This window comes from Elephantulus edwardii, unplaced genomic scaffold (genome assembly GCF_000299155.1).
Source record: "Elephantulus edwardii isolate Elephantulus edwardi_28Jun2011 unplaced genomic scaffold, EleEdw1.0 scaffold00066, whole genome shotgun sequence".
Lineage (NCBI taxonomy): Eukaryota > Metazoa > Chordata > Mammalia > Macroscelidea > Macroscelididae > Elephantulus > Elephantulus edwardii.
In genome coordinates this window covers 15,997,660-16,017,025 of record NW_006399816.1, presented here as the reverse complement: position 1 = coordinate 16,017,025, position 19,366 = coordinate 15,997,660, and the positions used below count along the sequence as shown (strand labels likewise).

Below are 19,366 nucleotides of genomic sequence, written 5' to 3'. Positions count from 1 at the left end.
CTAATTTACACAAAATTCATGGGACCTATGCGAGCTAGTTTCTAGTTAGGGGTGAACCCTCGGGGTGTACAGGTGAGAAGGACAGGCCAAGTCCCCTCCCCATGTCACCTCCATCCAGGCCCCAAGGAGCAGGATTAGTGTCCCCCCAGCTCTGAAACTAAACTTGAAAGATCAAACCTTATAGAAACTTGACCCAAACGAGTGCTATGATGTGCTCTGGGCATGCACAGATTGGTGCGCATGTGCACATGCATGCCCATCCCTGTGTATAGTGTGTACACTGCTCACATTTGCACACACACACACACACACACACACACACACACACACACACACACAGTGTCCAAATGCCCTTGCCGGTCCATGGTCTGCCCTGCAGGGCACTGGCGGCCAGGGCTCAGTGCTGGCTGCTGACGTGGAGGGTGTAGAAGGCCCAGGGCTCGGGGACGTAGATGACACCAGGATACTTCTTCCTGAGGACGGCATCATTCCACAGCCAGGCGACCCAGAGTGCCACAAGCAGGAGGGTGAGGGCAAAGGAGTAGAAGAGGAAGAGCCCATTGCTGTCCAAGAAGAGACGCTTGCGCTTCTGGTGCAGGACGAGCGCCAGCATGGCGAAGAAGGTGAAGATGAAGAGGATGAAGATCTGGCCCTCGGTGACCAGGTACCTGAAGAGGTGGGTCAGATGGGGTCCATGACAAAGCGCAAGAGCAGGTTAACGTCCCAACCCATTCCTGACTCAGGCTGTTCATTTCCCTTCTCTAGTTCCTACCTTTCAAATGTTTTAATGTAAACACCAGATTATCTATAAAATGTGTGTGCCTAGCTTCTCCAGTCAATTCTAGGTCTGTACAGTGCATGCCAAGAACTGACTAGAGGAAGCAGCTGTTCCACTGAGAGAATTAGTCTTCAGTTTGGCATAGTCCTCACCATTCCCAGTTGCCTCTCTAGCTGCCTGCTTGAAGCACTTAGGTTACCAGTTTTGTGTCTGTAGGCATTTGAGTTTGAGAATGAAGTTCTACCTTATGAAGCCGTCATTATTACTCCTGGGACACTCTTGGATCTCTCAAGGTTCCCTGCAGTTCTCATACTATACCAGGCAGATGCTCAGTAATACTCGTTGGAGAGGTTCTGCGAGCCCACTTGGTCCTCCCTGACCTCTGAAAAGAATGGCAGTGCTGACCCATCCTGTCCAGGAAGCTACAAGCTCTGCAACAAACACAGTGGCTTGAGGAGGTTACATGAGTTCTTGAATCCCTTGTTTTATTGTCAATAAACGAGCATAGTATACTAATTTTTGTATAAAACTCAAACTATATGTATAAAATACAATGAATATCAATGATAATATGCAAACAAATAAAAAATGTTCTAAAAAGGACATAACTGATTCTACTTCCCCAAGTTTCCGAGAAGAGCTGTGTGGTCTCTGATTTACAAGCCCGTCAACCTTCAGCTGCTGAGTGCTGCCCCCTGCAGCTATCACACCAACGCACTGTGGGTAGAAAGGGGCAGGAAGCTCTTCCCCATACCAGATCTCTTCTCCTCTCCATTTCTTTTAATACTCTTTCTTAGGGGGCAGGCCCTGGAGAAGATCCTTACAATTTTAGGGAGGCTTCCTCTCTGGGAAAGATGCAATTCTGGCCAAGCCCTTCCTAGGACACCCACAGGGTAGATGTGACACAGGAAGGGGGAAAACTTGGCTGCAGCCTGGGTCATCTGAAAGGGGAAGAGGGAGCTGGAGAGAATCCTGAAGAGGTGCTCCTGAAATCATGCCTCTTGTTATCTCCATAGTTACAGCTTATAAAGCCCTTTTTTCTTTCCATGAATCCTTACTGACTCTTGAGAGGAACACAGGCAGGCTCCATCATCATCATCATCCCTATTACACAGATGAGGAAGCTCATCACAGGGCTCTCCGGGGCTTGGTGTCAGAGGTAGTCTATTATTGGTTTGAGGGTGGCACAGGGGTGCTGGAAGCAAAGAGGGGCACTAAGAGAGGGCATGTGGCCCCCTGCCTCTCCCACCTCCCTGCTGCACCCAGGCCTGGCCTCCTGCCAACACAAGATGCCACAAAGGCACTGCCATGTTCTCCATGAGAAGAGAGCAGAGGCCCGAGAGGGAGACCCTCATGTGGGGTCAGCAAGCAGTGGTCAGGATGGCTCTTCGGTATTGTGATTAAGCCTCACCGCCACCCCCAGGCACCCAGGGCACTCACCAGTAGTACAGGCCACTGGGCACCACCAGGAGCAGGGCTGACCCCGGCATTGTGCTCTCAGCTTTGGTGGGAGTGAAGCAGCCGCTGAAGTACATGAACAGGATGAGGAAGAAGGGGATGTACCTGTAACATGGGGGACAGGCAGAATCGTGGGGTCGGCCAGGCTGCTCAGCCACTGTACCCAGGTCCTTCCCATCACGTCAGCTCATACATATTAAATGCCTGATTGGATGAGGCACTCATCCCTGCTCAGCCCATCATGCTTTAGGACCCCAGGTGGGAACCAGGAAGAAAAGGCTGTCAGATGGGCTGAGGTTATGGGGCAGAAGTTAGGGTTCCACATGGAAGTATGTGGGATGTCTTGTCTCATGCACAACCCCCAGACACAAGGAGCCCCAGCCCCACAGCTGGAAACGGGAATACCCACAGGGTGGGGAAAATAGAGACTGAAGAAAAGAGCCCCACCTGCTGGACGCCTCCAGGACCTCTGAGAAGGAGCTTGGCCACTCAGCAAGCAGCACCCCTCATTCCATACCTCAGTCCCACAGCACCTGGGGTCCTCTTCCCCCCTGTGCTGACTCTCACTCGCTCACCCCTTCCTCTCTTGTCCCACCGCCACCCTTTAATACTCCCCAGGTCTCCCAAGCTATTTCTCAAGGCCTCTGCGCCTTCCTTCCACAGCCTTCCAGGAGAAAGGGTCTCCTTGCAAAGGCTGGGTGTGGGGCTGAGAGAAACCTGCCCAGAGACCCCTGAACCTGCTGAGCCGGGAGTGGCCACTGTCGGTGCCCTGAATTATCACAAACACATGGGTAGAGTATGATATGACTAGGTCCCCTCACTCAGGAGTGAGGCCACCCTGGTCTTGGATAGTACTGTGACTTAGCAGCCATCCACCCTCTCAGCCCTCCCCACTCTGGCCTCAGTTTACCCTGTGTGAAGTGGAGGCCTGGAACAGAACTGATGACTTCTCCCCGCTTAAGCCTCACGTGGCTGAGCCCACATTTCTGAGGTTTTATTTCGACTGTTGAGTGAGGTGAGAAGGAGGTCCCTTCTGGGGGTGTGGGGGAGAACAAACAGCACCCAACACCCCCCACCAAGGTCCTGTCTCCTTGCTACAGACAACAAGCGTGATCCTCATGCCACCATCTGAGGGGCTGTTTATCAGGGCTGTGCCTTCCTCCTCCCTCTGCTTCCTCAGGCTCCCTCCAGTCTTGGCAAAGCCGACATGACAGCCACTCGGTGCCCTCTAGTGGCCACCACAGGCACTGCAGGCCAGGAGGAACAGGGCAGGATGCCAGGGCCCACGGCCAGCCTGTGGCTGGGACCCCAGCCCACAAACCACAGTACCCCAAGGGGAAGAGAACTGCAGCTGCTCCAATTGACAGATGAAGAGCAATGCCCAGAGAATAAGACACTGGCTGCATGCAGTCTCCCAGCCCCTCACTCACCACATGGAGTGGCCCAGGTACTCATCGTAGTAGTAGAGCAGCTCAAAGGAGTCGATCTGCAGGAGGGCACCGCGGGTTAGAGCTTAAAGTGAAAGTCCTTTTGGGAGAATGCCTGGTCCCAAGCAATCCCTCCAGCCTTCCCCATGCCGCAGCCTACCTGCCCCTATTCCTTACCTCAGGCCTGGCCTCTCCCCTAGCGGCCCTGATAAGAGCTAGTTGCTGCATCATGTGAGGATCCCAGCCTGAGATGGCAATAGAGTCCTCACCCACCCAAAGGAAAGGGCAATTCCCCCACCCCACAAGGGTAGACTCTACCCACAGGGCTCACTTGCAAGGAGGGGGCGGGGCCTCACCAGCGTCTCTGGCTTGAGGTTCTTGATGATGGGGTTCTCGCGGACGGACAGGTGGTGCTGGTAGCCACTGAAGAGCAGGCGGTGGTTGACGGAGTCGCCCACCAGGTGGATGCTGGCGCCCATGATGAAGGTGATGATGCTGACATAGATCATGGAGCGCGGCAGGGTCCGGGGGGACCGCTCAATGAGCTGAGGTGCAGAGTGAGGGGTGTGACACCCGCCCAATCTCATCCTCCATCACAGTCTATGACCTCCCGGACCCTGGGGTGGATGGGTGCTACTGGCTGGAAAGTCGCTCCCACTGCTGGGTCCACAGGTGAGTCAATGCCAGCTTCTAAATTCTCCCACAGTCACTGTGCGCTGGGCAGAGACCAGGGAGGGGACAGTACCCTCCTCCTCTTCCCAGGACAGAAGCAGAGTGGCATACAGCCTTCTAGGCCCCAGGTCCAGTCTGTCCACTGCCTACTGCTGCACCTAAAGCCACAAAGCCCCCAGTGGCTGGCCCACGTGAACATGGAGATTGGGGAGGGACTGCCTCTACAACTAGATTTTGTAACTGAAAGGGCTCCTTTGAATTTTGATATTTTAACCTTGCTTTTGGGGGAAATATCAGATACCTTTCTTACAAACAAAAATATGCAGAGTAGATGGTGGCACTTAAGAGCTCAGAGCTGGCAGCCATAGCCCATGATGGGAATCCCAGACCTGAGGGCCTCCTGCCACCTGGTCCCAACCTGCCTTCCCTGGACCTCTCCAATCACTCCGGGCCAGCCTAGTGCAGAGAGGAGGGCAAGCAGGAGGGAGGCTGGGGGCTGTACCTTGAGCAGGAGAAAAGGTGTGATGATGTTGTAGGCCATGTGGAAGTAGTCCCCCACGCTGGGCTTGTTGAGTGGAAACCATTCCAGAGGGAACACCAGCTGGAGGAGGAGGGAACAGTATTCTTCCAACACACCCTGCCAACCCCACCCAGGAAGCCAGCCCCTGCTCCTACCCAGCCACACACACTTATGTCTGTGGTCTCCTCAGACCCTGGCCCTGACAGAAGGCACTACCAAGACGGGGAAACCGAGCCCCAGAGCAAGCAAATGGACTTGCCCCACTCACACAGTTGATGCACCTCTGGTGTCTGACCTCTATGGGTCTTAAATAAATGTCCCTGGATCCCAGCTGGGAGTCAAGACGAGAATCCTCTGGGGCTCAGTTGTGTCATTAACTTGCTGGGTGACCATGGATAGGTTCTCTTCCTCAGTGAACCTCGGTTTCCCCATATGAATACAAGTGGGGTGGCCCACGCTGCTCCTTGGGCCATTTAGTGCTCTGGACCCCTTGGTCTTAGGATGACGATGACAAGATTCCCTAACCATGAGGCCAAGCACCCCACCCCAGCTGTGGCAAGATGCTGTCCACTGAGTGATGGGCCCTTCCAAACCAGGTGGAAGTATAAATTACAACACAGGAGAAATCCCATTTACTGCAACGTAGCCTCAACGCTGCCATCCCTTGTCAGGGACAGGAAGGCAGGTCGGTGGCAGCGCCTCCCTTCTGAATGTCTCCTCTACTCTCCCCTCTCTGCTGCCTATCAAATCCTGGCCTAACAGGCTCAGTGTGAAGACCCTCATGTCACGAAACCCCCAAACTGTGCCCCCTGTATGTTTTGGCTGAGAATACGATGACTAACAGTTTCAATCAAAAATTAAACATGTACTCCTTTAACTTAGACATGCCAGGCTGCAAAAGGTGAACTTGCAGAGATAAAACCTCCAGATTACAGGGACCTCAATCTATCTTTCTCTTTCTCACTCTCAGGGTATGTCTGTCTGTATCAACAAGGATTTTGTGAGAGTAAAATAACAACTATGCAGTGGACTTAGATCGCCAGAGAGGCATGGCCTCTGGGTCAGCAGCGAAACTACCTAGGGACTATGGCACCAGAGCGCTCAGAAGGTGAAGAAACCTTGTATGTACCAACATGGGGTGCTATGTGTGATTATCTCCTAAGCTAAAACATGCCAGTGTAAAGTAAAAATCTCATTTTGGTTAGGAAAAAAGGCTGAAGGGAGAAAAATCCCTCCGTAAGTATACACGGATTCATACGTGTTGAGAAAGGAGTGGGAGGCCATGTGCTCCAAACTGTCAGAGGTAGAAGTGCAAATGATAGGCAGAGAGGGTCTAATTTATCTTTTTTGTATACTTTGGAATAGACTGACTTGTAGCTGACCCTCCAGCAGGTTTTCAGAGGCAGTTAATCACATGGGAGATGACTGCCCATCCTTTTCCGCAGAGCAGCTGGTGGCCTTGAACTGTGTGCCTTCAGGACTGCAGTCCAGTTTCTTGCTACTAGACCACCAGAGTTCCCTATTACTTGTATAATTTACAAATATTTGTTTTGCTTCCTCATTACTACAAATCTGGAGTGAGCTATCTGTCTTAGGGATCTATGTACCTTCTGTGTTAGGGATCTGGTTAAACTTGGTCCAGTAGTTTAACATGTGGTCAGGACACATATGACTATTCAGGCCCCTCAGGTCTCGCATGAGGGCTGGGGTATATAGTAAGACTAGTCAGGCCCCTCCTGACATTCTGGCAGCTGCTTCAATGGCCACAGTCACAGAGTTAGAAGAGCCAAAGGCAGCAGGCCTATTCTCTCAAGTGATTTGCCTAAGGTCACTTAGCTTATTTAAGTCACATAAGTCTCCTCCCCACTGGGCAGGGTCCAGTTCACAGCTTCACTCACCATGGCAATGGGGCGGCCAAAGTCCAGGACCCAGTTCTGCAGGGTGAAGTAGAACCAGAGGTCGAGGTGGAAGGGAGGCGTGCGGGCTGCCTCGTCAGTCTTGACAGAGCCGTGCCTGGAAAGGAGCCACACTGGGTCAGTACGTCCTTCCTCCTGCAGGAATCTCCCCAGAGTGGAGCCACAGAGCGGCTTCAGAGCCACACACTAGACTAAGTTCTAGGGAAAGGATCATGGCTCTGATCTTGCTTATCTGTGCTTCAAGAACAAACTGCCCAGCAAGGAGGGGAGCTGCTGGATTCCCCCCAGAGGAAAGCAGAGGATACAAGAGCAGCTGAAAAATGTACAGCATGATCCTAGTGAGGACAGCTGCTGACCTTTATTGAACTTACTGTGTTCCGGGGACAGTTGCTGGCTGCTATCTACCTGTCATTTAATTTTTTTTATTTGAAAGATTACAAATCATATTGGATTTCGTGAAACAATTATTTTATATTTTAGTTTAGAACATTAATTAAAATTGATTAATTACCATGTCTCATCAAACTCTTACTGTAAATTGCCTTTCCCTTCAACCAACTTATTAATTTTTGCTCCCCTTTCCTTCCCTTTTATCCCTCCAAGAGTGATTCTGTGTGGAAATATGTTTTGATCCTCACAGAAACCTTTTGAGATTAGATTATTACTCCCATTTTACAAGTAAAAAAACTAAGGCCCAAGAGCTTTAGTAACACGACTAAGGGTATACAGCTAACGATTTGGACCTAAATGATTGGGTTCCAGAGGCAATACTTTTAATTTCCATCTCGTCACTGTGCCCACAGTTATTGGTCCATGAGATGGTCATGTTACCACTAGATGGACCAATTGGAGCCCTCCAATGAGATTTTGCTGGGCAGAGACTTAGATGGAGGGGAGCTCCCCTCCACCCCTTGGCTGGTAGATGGAGAAGACCTGGCCACAGAGTAAGATGTCAACAGGGACAGGATGAGAGTGAGAGGTGCCTGTTTCTCCTACAAAGCAGTTTGCCATCTGCTGTTCCCAGATGAGCTGACCTTCAAGGGCCAGTGCATGTGTCTCCTCCTCTGGGAAGGGTTCCCTGATGCCGCCTTTTCCCATAGCCCTGGCAGCCCCACCACAAGGACAAACTTTTCATGTAACTCTCCAGAAGTGGGTTGCCCTTTAAGTTTCTCTTAGTTCACAGCTCTACTATAGCATCCCTGATGTTACCTGCACACCTCCAGCAGCGAGCATCCCACTACCTTCTAAGATGACTGTGCTATAAGCTTTACTGTCTTGTTTCTGTCAATAAATGTCAGTTGTGTCATTTCTGCCAAGAACAGGGACAATATGACACTTATCTGTATTCCCCATAGTTCTTGGCTCAGTTCTTGGCTTAAGTTCAGTAATTATTGGCCGACTTAGAGGCTTTTCTGTTTAACCCTCCTGCATCCTTTTCAGTCTACCTCAAGAACGGTCCACACTGGGCTAGAAGATCAGGGAGACAAGCCCTAGGAACATATTTATCGTTGTATGGCAGGAGGTAAGAAGAACTGGTGGTGCAGTGGTTAAATAACGTTGACTGCTAATCAAAAGGTCTGTGGTTCAAGTTCATAAGCCGTTCCTTGGGAGAAAGCTGTGACAATCAGCTTCCACAAAGATTTCAGCCTTGGAAATCGACTGTGGCAGTTCTGCAGTCCTATAGGGTCACGATAAGTCAGAATCAAATTGTGTCAATGGTTTTGGCTGTAGTGATGATACTTCTTTGGCCACAAAGAGGACCTGGGATCCAGGTTGTCTCAGTGGCACTTTTCCAACTGGAATTGGTGAAATGAACCAGTTTCTGATCTTGTTTCTTCAACAATATAAGTCCAGGGCTGCCTGCAGGCAAGGTTCTAGACTCAAGGGACAGGCAGGTGTGACTCAAGAAACTGGAGAGAAAGTGGGGGTAAAACAGCCGGGACAGTCCTCACGTCCCCAGTTCCAAGTCCCTAACGTCATGCAAGCCAAGACTCTCCCTTCTGTTAAAGGTGTGGCAGTTCATACTGGATTTCGGCCATTTGCCATCCAGGAATCCTGAAAAGCACAGAATTCAAGCTCAGGCTCTATCTGGATTCAAAGCCTGTGCTCTTATTAGTTCACTATTCTGCTCTGGTTGTTGTTACTACAAACCATATAGTGTATGTTAGCAAGGGCTCAGTATGGTTTGGAACAGTACACAGACTACCTGAAGGAGGGAACCTTGAAGCAGGGGTGGGTGAATTTGCCTACCTGGGAAAGTAGAGCAGAGGCTGGGGGTGGAAGTGCAGGAAGGCACCACATGGCCTGCCCTACAGGAGGGAGAAGAGGTGGAAGGACTGGCCGGTTCTTCAGACTGAACTGATGTCCAGAAACCGTGAAGACTTCTCAGGGGCCTAAATGAGTGACCAGCATGGAGACCCCACCTTGCCTCCTCCCAGTAGTGACTATGAGGACAAGTCTTTAAAAATCAGGCAATGGTCTAACATCAGGGGTCAAAGAACCTGGATGGGACAGGTGAAATCCCTCAGGGTTTTGCTTTTTGCTCTGAAAATCTAACTGAGCAAAGATTTGCTTAAGGGTTTGCTGTAGGTTTCCCCTCAAAGGCAATGAGTTTAAAGTGTGGGTTTTTGTGAGCAAAGTAGAAAAAAAAAAGAAAGAAAGAAGGCAGCTGTAGGATAGCATCCAGCTTGGGAATCAAGATGTCATACACGTGAGACCGTAGGCAGGCTTTCTTCTGTTGAGACAGTGGAGGCAGGTCATGGAGGAAAAGGCATCTCTTCCTCCAGCCCTGCCCAGGGGATGAGCAACTGTAAGCCTGACCCTGATGTTGACACCACGGTTCCTGACTGGACCCAGCCTGGCCAGCCCTTCTTCTCCATCACCAGAAACTGGTGCCAAGAACAATGGAGAAAGCACAATACAGGTAACCTGAACCAGGTCTGGCTGTTCTCTCCTCCACAGCCTGACAAGTCTACCAGATGGAGAAATGGACACCGTGACAGTCAGGGAGCATATACTATACACTTGAAATATTCAAGGCAGCAGCATCTGGAGGGCTGCTCAGCAGAAAGGGGTCTCATCCCAGGAGAGTCAAGCAGGAACCCACAGATGGGAATTAGAAGAACTGGTTTTGGTTCCTTATAAAGACTTTAATACAAACAGTGACCTGATAGAAAGTTTGGGGTAGGGGGGAAGAGGAAACGAAGGCAAACAATGAGAAGGAAAATAAACAAACAAGAGCAATTAGAAATACCAGGGGAAACATTAACATTTACCCATTATCATCTGTTTTAAGTTTGACTCACCAAATTTAGAATTTGTCAGTATTCTAATAAAAAACATTAAAAAAAGGAAACAAACACCAGGAAAAACAAAATAAATATAAGGAAGGAAATGTAACCATTAAGTATGACTTGGCTGTGCAGGGAACAATATTTAAGTGGGTAAAATATTGTAAACCGAAATCCAGCCCACTGCTAGTGCATCAATCAGTTCTGATTCACACTGATCCTCTAATACAGAGGCTTCCAAAGCTACAAATCTTTACAGAGGCAGCTTTCTGCCCCAGAGCAGCTGGCATGTTTGGACAGGTTACCAACCAACTAGCAAATTACTACTCTAGCAGGGTTCTCAGAAAAATTTAAAGATCCCGTGTTGATTTTCTTGCTTAGATTAATCCACAGACCAAATGTGGAAGACAATTATGTTACAGAAGAGTTGTTATGTACCACAGAGTTATAGCTGACCCTCCAGCCGGCTTTCAGAGGTTGTAAAATATGAGAGGAGATTGCCTATCTTTCTCCTGAGGAGTAGAGTAGCTGGAGGATTCAAACTGCCTGCCTGGCACAACTCTTTACCACTGAGCCACACAGAAGAGTAGATAAATATTATCAATTTTGACAAATTGAAAGTAAAAATACAAATGATCGAAGTTGGAGAAGGGGTAAAGAATGATAAAGATTAAGAGCAGGGCATTAATATCCTTTTTTTAAAAATGAAGACTCAAGAGATACTGCTAGAGATGAGATACTGAAGATAAGGAATCAAGAGTGAGTTGGTCAAAAAAGAAATAATGATCTATGTTCATCCTCCTAAGGTTACAAGATAGAGCTCTGGTCGATACCACTAAGAAGTTGCACTGCAATCCTGAAGGCAAGCAGTTCAAATCCACCAGCTATTTTGCAGAAGGATGCACAATCTCCCTCCATGAGATTAACTGCCTCTAAAACACGCCCCCGGGGTGGGGGGAGGTCAGCTATAGGTTGGTTTCTGACTCCATGGTACACAATAACAGCAAAGGCTACAAAAGGGCGTTCTGGTAGCTAAATGGTAAGAAGTTATGCTGTCAACCTAAAGGCACACAGTTTGAATCTACTAGATGTTTTGTGGGAGAAAGATGAGCAATCTCCTCCTGTGTGATTTACTGCCTCCGAAAACCTACTGGAGGGTCAGTTATGACTTGGTTCTGATTCCATAGTACATAACAATAACAAGACTACAAAGCTAATTTTTATAGATTGAATTGTATCTCTCAAAAATTTATGTTGAAGTCCTAACACAATGCCAGGTACCTATAAATAACACATGGCCTAAATATAGGGCCTCTTTTTTGGGGGGCTTTTAAAGATGCTATCATCCTCAGGAATCAATGGTATACCAATTGACATATTTCAACAGACAGACAATGCCCTGGACATGCTCACCAAGTTGTGCCAAGAAATCTGGAGGACAACCACTTGGCCAACTAACTGAAAGAGATCTATATTTGTTCCCATTCCAAAGAAAGGTGACTTGTCAGAGGCTGGGCTCTATGAGGAGAAGTGTGCCATTAGGACTGGAGGAAGATTCAGCAACATTCTGCATTATGCAGATGACAAAACCCTGCTTGCTGAAACTGAGGAGGACCTGAAGCGCTTGCTACAGAAGGTCAAGGACTGCATCCTTCAATGTGGATTGAAGCTCAACATCAAGAAAACAAAGATTTTCACTACTAGGTAGATTGGTGACATAATGATAGATGGTGAAGAGATTGAGATTGTTAATGGCTTCAGTTTGCTTGGATCCACAATCAATACTCTTGGTACCAGCAGCCAGGAAATTAAAAGATGAATTGCATTGGGAAAGTCTGCTGTCAGAGATCTCTCCAAAGTACTGAAGAACAACGATGTCAGTCTGGAGACTCAGGTGCACCTGATCCAGGCCATAGGCTTCACAATTACTCGCTATGCATCAGAAAGCTGGACAATGACTCGGGATGATAGGATAGTTGATGCCTTTGAGCTGCTGTGCTGGAGAAGAGTATTGAATATACCATGGTCTGCTAGGAGAACAAACAGGTTCTTCCTAGAAAGAGTAAGACCATGATGCTGCTCCTTGGAGGCAAGGATTGTGAAGCTTCGTCTGATATACTTTGGACATGTTGCAAGGAGGGACCAGCCCTTGGGGAGGATGTCATGCTTGAGAGGGTGGAGGGACAACGCAAGAGAAGAAGACCCTTGATGAGACAGACTGACACAGTGACTGGGGTAATGGGGTTAGGTGTGTCAGAGACAATAAGACTGGAACAGGATAGAGCAGGGTTTAGGGCTGTTGTAGAAAGGGTTGCTATGAGTCACAGACAACTCGATGCCACATAACAACAACATCAGTTAACAAAGCAAAAGTATTACAATGAAACGTGCAAAGAGCTTCATTTAGAAATTTAAAAGGAAAACAGCATGCTCAGAATTTCTCAAGCTGAAAGAACTGAAAACCAAATTCAAGGCTCTGTTTGTAATATTGAAGCATTCTAAGGGCAAAATCTTAAATGATACAGGAAGCATCAAAAGAGGCTGGAAGCAATTTAGAGTCACTGTAGCAAAAAGAATTGGCTGACATAGAACCATTTCAGAAAGTAGCATATGATCAAGAATCAATGGTAATGAAATAAGTTGAAGCTGCACTGAAGGGACTGGAGAAAAATAAGGTCCTAGGAATTGATTTGTTTCAGGCAACCAATTAACATGTTTCAGGAAACAGATGCAGTCCTGGACACACTGACTAGTCTATGCCAAGAAATCTGGAAGACAGCTACCTGGCCAACAGACTGGAAGAGAGTAATTTTCAAAAAAGGTGATCTAATAGAATGTGATAATTATTAAACAATATCATCATTACATGTAAGTAAAATCTTGCTTTTGAAGATTATAAAAAAACAGCTTAACTAAGGAATTGCCAGAAATTTCAGCTGGATTTAGACAAGGCTGTGGCATGAGGAATACCATTGCTGATGTCAAATGGATCCTGGCTAAAAGCCAAGAGAATAGCAGAAAAATGTTTAATTGTATTCTATTGAGTATGAAAAGGCATTTAACTGTAGAAATTATAGCAAATTATGGCTAACATTGAGAAGAATAAAAATCCCAGAATATTTAATTATGCTCATTTGAAACCTATACAAAGACTAAGAAGCTGTTGTCTGAACAGAATAAGGGAATAATACTGCATGGTTTACAATCAGGAAAGGTGTGCATCAGGGTTGTAGCCTTTCTCCACACATATTCAATCTATATGTTGTTATGTACCTTTGAGTTGCCTGCAACTCATAATGACCTTATGTACATTAGCTCTGAACCATATCCTATCCTGAGCCAATCTCATTGTTCCCAACAGACCTAATCACATTTCTCCAGTCACTGAGTCAATCCATTTTATCCTGGGTCTTTCTCTCCTGTGCTGTCCCTACACTCTTCTAAGCATGATGTTCCTCTCCAAGGACTGGCTCCTCCCGGCCACATACCCAAAATATGTGAGACAGAGCCACAAAATCTTTGCCCCCAGGGAGCAGCTTGGTTTCATCTTCTCTAGGACAGACCTGTTTGTTCTCTGTATGTTCAATACACTTCTCTAGTACCACAACTCAAGGACATCAATTCTTCTTCTATCATCCTTAGTTATTGTCCAGATCTCTGATGTCTAACAAGTAATTATGAAGACCAAGACCTAGAGTGAGGCACACCTTAGTCTCCAGACTGACATTGTTGCTCTTCAGTACTGTAGAGAGGTCCCTGACAACAGACTTTCCCAGTGCAATTCGTCTTTTGATTTCCTGACTGCTGGTGCCAAGAGTGTTGGTGATTGTGGAACAAGGCAAGCTGAAGTTGTTAAAAATTTCAATCTCTTCTCCATCTGTCATGAATCTGCCAATTGGCCCAGTGGTGAGAATCTTTGTTTTCTGGATGTTGAACTTTTATCCATATTGAAGACTACAGTCCTTGTCCTTCTGCAGCAAATGCCTCTGAGCAAATTTTTGGATCAGCAGAACTATATGAAGACAAATGTGACATAAGGATTGAATGAAGTCTCATCAACAATCTGCATTATGCAGAAGATAGAACTATTTGTAGAAAATGAAGAGGACTTGAAACATTTGCTGCAAGATTAAAGACTACAGCAAAAATCCTCAATAATGGACCAATAAGCAACATTGTGATAGATGGAAAAAAGATTGAGGTTTTTAATGATTTACGTTTACTTGGATCCACAATTAACACTCATGGTGTGGTTTTAGCCTAAAAGTTGGCTTTTTTTTTTAAAGCCCATTCAGTGCCCTCTGGTCTCCAGCTACCTTAACTGCAGACACATGGTCTTGCAAATCATCAACAGGTGTGGGAGTAGGAGAAGAAAAAGTGCATTTACACACACAGGGCGGCAAGACTAGAAGCAAGCAAGACTTGTGGCAAGACTTGAGGGAGACTGGAGCAGACCTTGTTGGTGAACCCTGGTGATTGTGTTGGAGAGACTGTGGCATTGCTGTGGAGAAACTGTGGCAAGATATAGGCAGAGGAGCCCTGAGATAAAAGCCACAGTTAAAGGTGTTTGTTGTTCTCGCCTGACGCTTGAAGGAGAAGCTGACTTATAACCTGCTGACTGCTTGTTTACTTGGAGGCAAACCTTGCTGGATGATTTGGATTTGACTGCTAAACTGAAACCAGAGTCTGGACTAATGGAATTGTGCCTTGGAACCGTTGGACTAAAACTTGGACTTGTATTGTGAGATATTCCTTGCCTCCCCCCCACCCCACTCTCTAACTTCCTTCCTTAATAAACCCCCTTGTTGGTATCATAAGTCTGTGAGTTAGCAGTGAATAAATGAACCTCTTGCTGTTAGTGTGGCTCTAGAGGTACCAAGGGTTGGGCTACAGGCTGTTTATCTGCTTTCTACTCTGAGGCAGTGAGGTGCTGTGCTATTCTTACTCCCTCTGGCCCTTTCAGAGAGACATTCACAGTCTGTGTCCCTCTGGCTCATTTTCTCCTACTTAGACACAAAGGAGCGGCAGTCAAGAAATCAAAAGATGTGTTGCATTGGAAAAATCTGCTTAACAAACAGCAAGATAGTAAACTCAAAGACTAAGGTGCACCTGATCCAAGCCATAGTATTTTCAATTACTTGCTATGTGTCTGTAAATTGGACAATGACTAAAGATGACAGATGAATCAATGCCTTTCAATTGAGATGCTGGAAAAAAAGTACTGAATTTCCCATGAATTGACAAAAGAACACAAAAGTCTGCCTTGGAGGAAGTGCAACAAGGGCACTTGTTAGAGGCAAGGGTGGTGAAACTTCGTCTCATATACGTAGGACACTGTTAGGAGCGGCCCGTCCTTGGGAAAGAACATCATGATGGGAAAGGAGGAAGATCAGAGAAAAAGAGGTAGACTCTCAACAAGATAAACTGACCCACTGACTGAAACAATGTGCTGGAGTATTTCAGAGACTGGGAGGAGGGCACAGGATAGGGCAAGATTCAGCTCTGTTGTTCACAGGGTCGCCAGGGGTAATAGTTGACTTGATTGCACCTAACAACCACAGTAACAATAAGAGAATGTGGAAATTATTGCACAACATCATACCCAAATAAGATTTTGCTGAAAATGGTTAAAAAAAATGGAGCCAATAGGGAACTGCCAGAAATTCAAGCTGGATTCAGAAGAGGCCACGGAACAAGGGATAGTAATGTTGATATCAGATGGATCTTGGCTGAAAGCAGATAATACTAGAAAGATGTTTACTAGTTATGCAGAGGCATTTGACTGTGTGGATCATAATAACATGGAGAATGAGAACTCATGTGAAACTTGCACCTAGATCAAGAAGCAATCATTAAAAAAGAACAAGGGGATAGCAGATGGTTTAAAATCAGTAAAGGTGTGTGCCAGGGTTATGTCATTTCTCTATACCAATTCAATTTGTATGCTGAGCAAATCATTTGAGAAACTGGACTATATGAAGAATGTGGCACCAGGACTGGAGGAAGTCTCATCAGCAACTTGTGTTGTGCAGATGGCACCACCTTTTCTGTAGAAAATGAACAAGATTTGAAACACTCAATGAAGAAAATCAATGATTACAGCCTTCAGTATGGATTACACCTCACTACAAAGAAAACAAAAGTCCTCACAATAGTACTAACAGACAATATCAAGTTAAATGGAGAAAAGCCTGAAGCTGTCAAGGATTTGATTTTATAAGGATCCACTACAAATACTTTTAAGTTCTTGCCAGCACCTGACAAAACCTCTAGAGGCCTTACTTTCCCCATCTGTACATTGAAAGTTACTTGGCAGCTCACTAGAAGGTAATGAAGACCAAGTCAAATGCTGGACAAGAAAGCCACAGCATCAGGCAATGTGCAACCGTAGGATACTGAAGGCTGTTGTCCTAAGGCTTCTACCATTCAAGACAGTCAACGATCCTCAACATGATGAGGAGCCAGAACAGGGACGCATTTCAGTTACCAGAAAAACCACCAAAACAAAAACCAGCTAACAAATTGGTTGGCGCTATCTTGGAAGCAGAACATCATAGAACAATGCTGTGCCAGATGGTTCAGGGCTTGAGATTTAGCCTATGACAATGGGCTTAAAAACAGAGATTTGGCAGATTCTTAGTTCATCCTCCTCAGTAAAAGAATATAAAGGGCGAGAACAAGGGTGCAGCAACTGTGTCCATAGGGTTCAGAAGGAGGCACACACTTCTAGTGTTGTGTTTGCGTTCTGGGTACCCCACTCTAGTCTCCTGTCTTGTGGCCACCAAAGCCCCTTCTTAGTCAGATGGCATCCTCAACCACCCACTTGACTTTATAGCACAAAGCTCCAGCACCATTGAACTCTCTGCTTTTCCCCAAACCAGCTCCCTGGCTGGAATAGCGTTCCTCCTCTATGTTCCTGAGCCCTCTGGGGCTCGGCAAAAGTGCCACTTCCTCCATGAAGCCTTCTCTCTCTCCTACTCTGTCCCTCCCAAACTCCACTAGCTCCACCTTGCCCATCTCCTTAGTGCCTAGCACAGCGCTGAGACAATGAACTCTTATTGAATGAATGAACTCTTCCAGTCAGTAAAAAGAGATGGAGATAGAATGGAAGAAATGTTTAAATGGTGGCTTTCAGGCTTCTGGTTCTTCCCTGCCCTCTTTCAACTAAAGTAACTCCTTGGTGAGAGTCAAGGAATCCTGCAAGAAAACTATTTCCCACTTCTCTGTAGTGGATGCATGCACTCGATTCCATCATAGTGACCACATTCTGAGTCCCCTCAGAACAGGGAGTGAAACTCTTAACAAAAAGCCGATTCCAAGTCCCATTCAAGGCTGGAAGAACCCTGTGAGCTTGGAGTGGCATTCAGGGTGTGCGGATGCGCTTTGGCCCAAAGGAGCGAGTTGTCTGCAGGCAGAAGTGAGGAGGCTGAGTCTACTGTCTACTGGGCTTGAAGTTTCCCAGGAAGTAGGGCTTCGAACCTGTTCATTCCGGTTCGACTCTCGCTGAGAAGTTGCATTTTCACCCTGTACAGCAAGTGAAGCAGAAGCTACACTTTTAACAAGATCCTCAGGTGATTCTGTTAGATCCCTGAGTGATTCTTAAGCTTACATCAGATAAGAATCACGTAGAGTACTCGTTAAAATGTAGATTCTGATCCAATATATTTCAGGCGGAAAAGCAAATTCTGAGGAGGGTGAAAGAACCGCTTCGAAGCCCAATCAGGAAGAGAATAGGAACCCAGAGGAAGGAGCAGGCCAGTGAACCGGGGATTAGCTGCAAGGAGGACCAAGTGGGCCCAACACCGGCCTCCGGCCACCTTCGGGGACCATGCCTCAAAGGGATGTCCCCAGCAGCCCCGTCCTGGGGGGAGAACGCATCCCAGTGACCGGGCGCCGATCTCGGCCCCCCACCCGGTGTCCCGCGCCCACCTGGCCTGCAGGAAGGAGGCGGCCGGCTGCATGCCCGGGCCTCCAGCCGCTCCCGGGTGCTGCCGCCTCCGCGCCGCTGCCTCCATGGCTGCCCCGTCCGCTTGCTGGCAGCGCCTAGGGCCCTGCTCTTACAACTAAGAAACGCGCGCGCTCCCCGGGACCTGGCGGCCGATTACAAATATCAAACGCGGGGGCGGACCGAGGAATATGGCTCCGCCCTAGGGGTGACAGGGGGCGGGGCCACAAAGGGGCGGTGCTATTAAAGAGGCGGGGTCACAGGAACAGGGCTACTGGGAGGCGTGGTCAGGAAGGGGCTTGGTCCTCGGGAGGCGGACCTATGGGCGGGGTGAGCTCAGGAGAAGGGAGGGGCATCGCGGGAGCGGGCGGCTGCGCGCGCAGCACGTGTCACCGTTTCTGGGTCTGTGGGTTGCTAGAGCTTCCTGAGTTGAAGCGACTGGTGAATTTTTCCTAACTGGTTGCGGCTCAGGTATTGCGCTGCATCGTGGTGTGGATTCTGAAGAAGTCCAACCTGACTCAGACGCTCCTTTGGGGAGGTGGTTAGGCGCAATTTGCCATGTCCTTGGGGACGGAAGTACATGGGGCTGTCATGTCTCACATCAGTAATGTCTCTTAATGTGGTCGTTTGCACGAGGAATGACATAATCTGTGTGGTAGGGAGGCACTGTATTGAGGACCGTCCTCCCCAAATTGATTCCAATTCTTTCTTTGCCGCTTGACTTTATGGCTTTTAAGCGATGTCACCTCCCCTCGGGCTCGTCCAATCATTTATGAAGTGTCTATGCCCTGTGCGGAGGATGAATGAGAAGAGGCAGGACTTTCTGCATGTGGGAAACAGTTGTCTGGTGACAGTTACTGTTATGTACTGTTGAGTTGACTATGACTCAGCGACCTTATGAACCTTGCCCTATCCTGCACCATCCTCTATCTCTGATATGCAAGAACCCATTATTTCAGTCACTGTGTCATCTGTCTTGTTGAAGAGCTTCCTCTCTTTCTCTGACCCTCCACTGTGCCCTGCATGATGTCTTCAAGAACTGGTCCCGCCTGACAACATGTCCAAAGTACTGAAATGAAGTTTCACCATTCTTGCCTCTAAGGAGCACCCTGGTTACACTTCCTCCAAGAGACATTTGTTCGTTTTTCTGGCAGTCCACAGGATATTAATTTTCTTCAGCACCACAATTTAAAAGCATCTATTCTTCAGTTATCCTTATTCATTGTCCCACTTTCACATGCATAGGGAGTACTTCAAAAGGCCATGGCTTCGATCAAGCACACCTTAGTCTTTAAACTGACAGTGTTGCTTTTCAGCGCTTTAGAGAGGTCCTGACAGTAGATTTTTACCAATGCAAAGC

General features: G+C 47.5%; 1 protein-coding gene across 1 annotated transcript; it reads right to left on the bottom strand.

Annotated features, from left to right (window-relative positions):
• Positions 1 to 397: 397 nt before the first annotated feature.
• CLN6 (ceroid-lipofuscinosis, neuronal 6, late infantile, variant) lies at positions 398 to 18,076 on the bottom strand. The gene is made up of 7 exons (XM_006888359.1): positions 17,991 to 18,076; positions 6,754 to 6,868; positions 4,838 to 4,936; positions 4,020 to 4,208; positions 3,667 to 3,722; positions 2,219 to 2,341; positions 398 to 668 (listed from the first exon to the last, which is right to left on the bottom strand). The coding sequence occupies exons 1-7, from the start codon at positions 18,074 to 18,076 to the stop codon at positions 398 to 400; spliced, it is 939 nt and encodes a 312-aa protein (XP_006888421.1).
• Between the last annotated feature and the right edge of the window lie 1,290 nt (positions 18,077 to 19,366).

What these genes read in the sequence shown, in the direction of transcription:
- CLN6 (XM_006888359.1), bottom strand. Translation starts at nt 18,076, where the DNA reads ATGGAGGCAGCGGCGCGGAGGCGGCAGCACCCGGGAGCGGCTGGAGGC. An exon ending in TACCTGGGCCACTCCATGTG is followed by an intron (nt 2,342 to 3,666) that starts GTGAGTGAGGGG and finishes CCCATGTTACAG; the next exon opens with GTACATCCCCTTCTTCCTCA. An exon ending in CCCAGTGGCCTGTACTACTG is followed by an intron (nt 669 to 2,218) that starts GTGAGTGCCCTG and finishes CCACCTCTTCAG; the next exon opens with GTACCTGGTCACCGAGGGCC.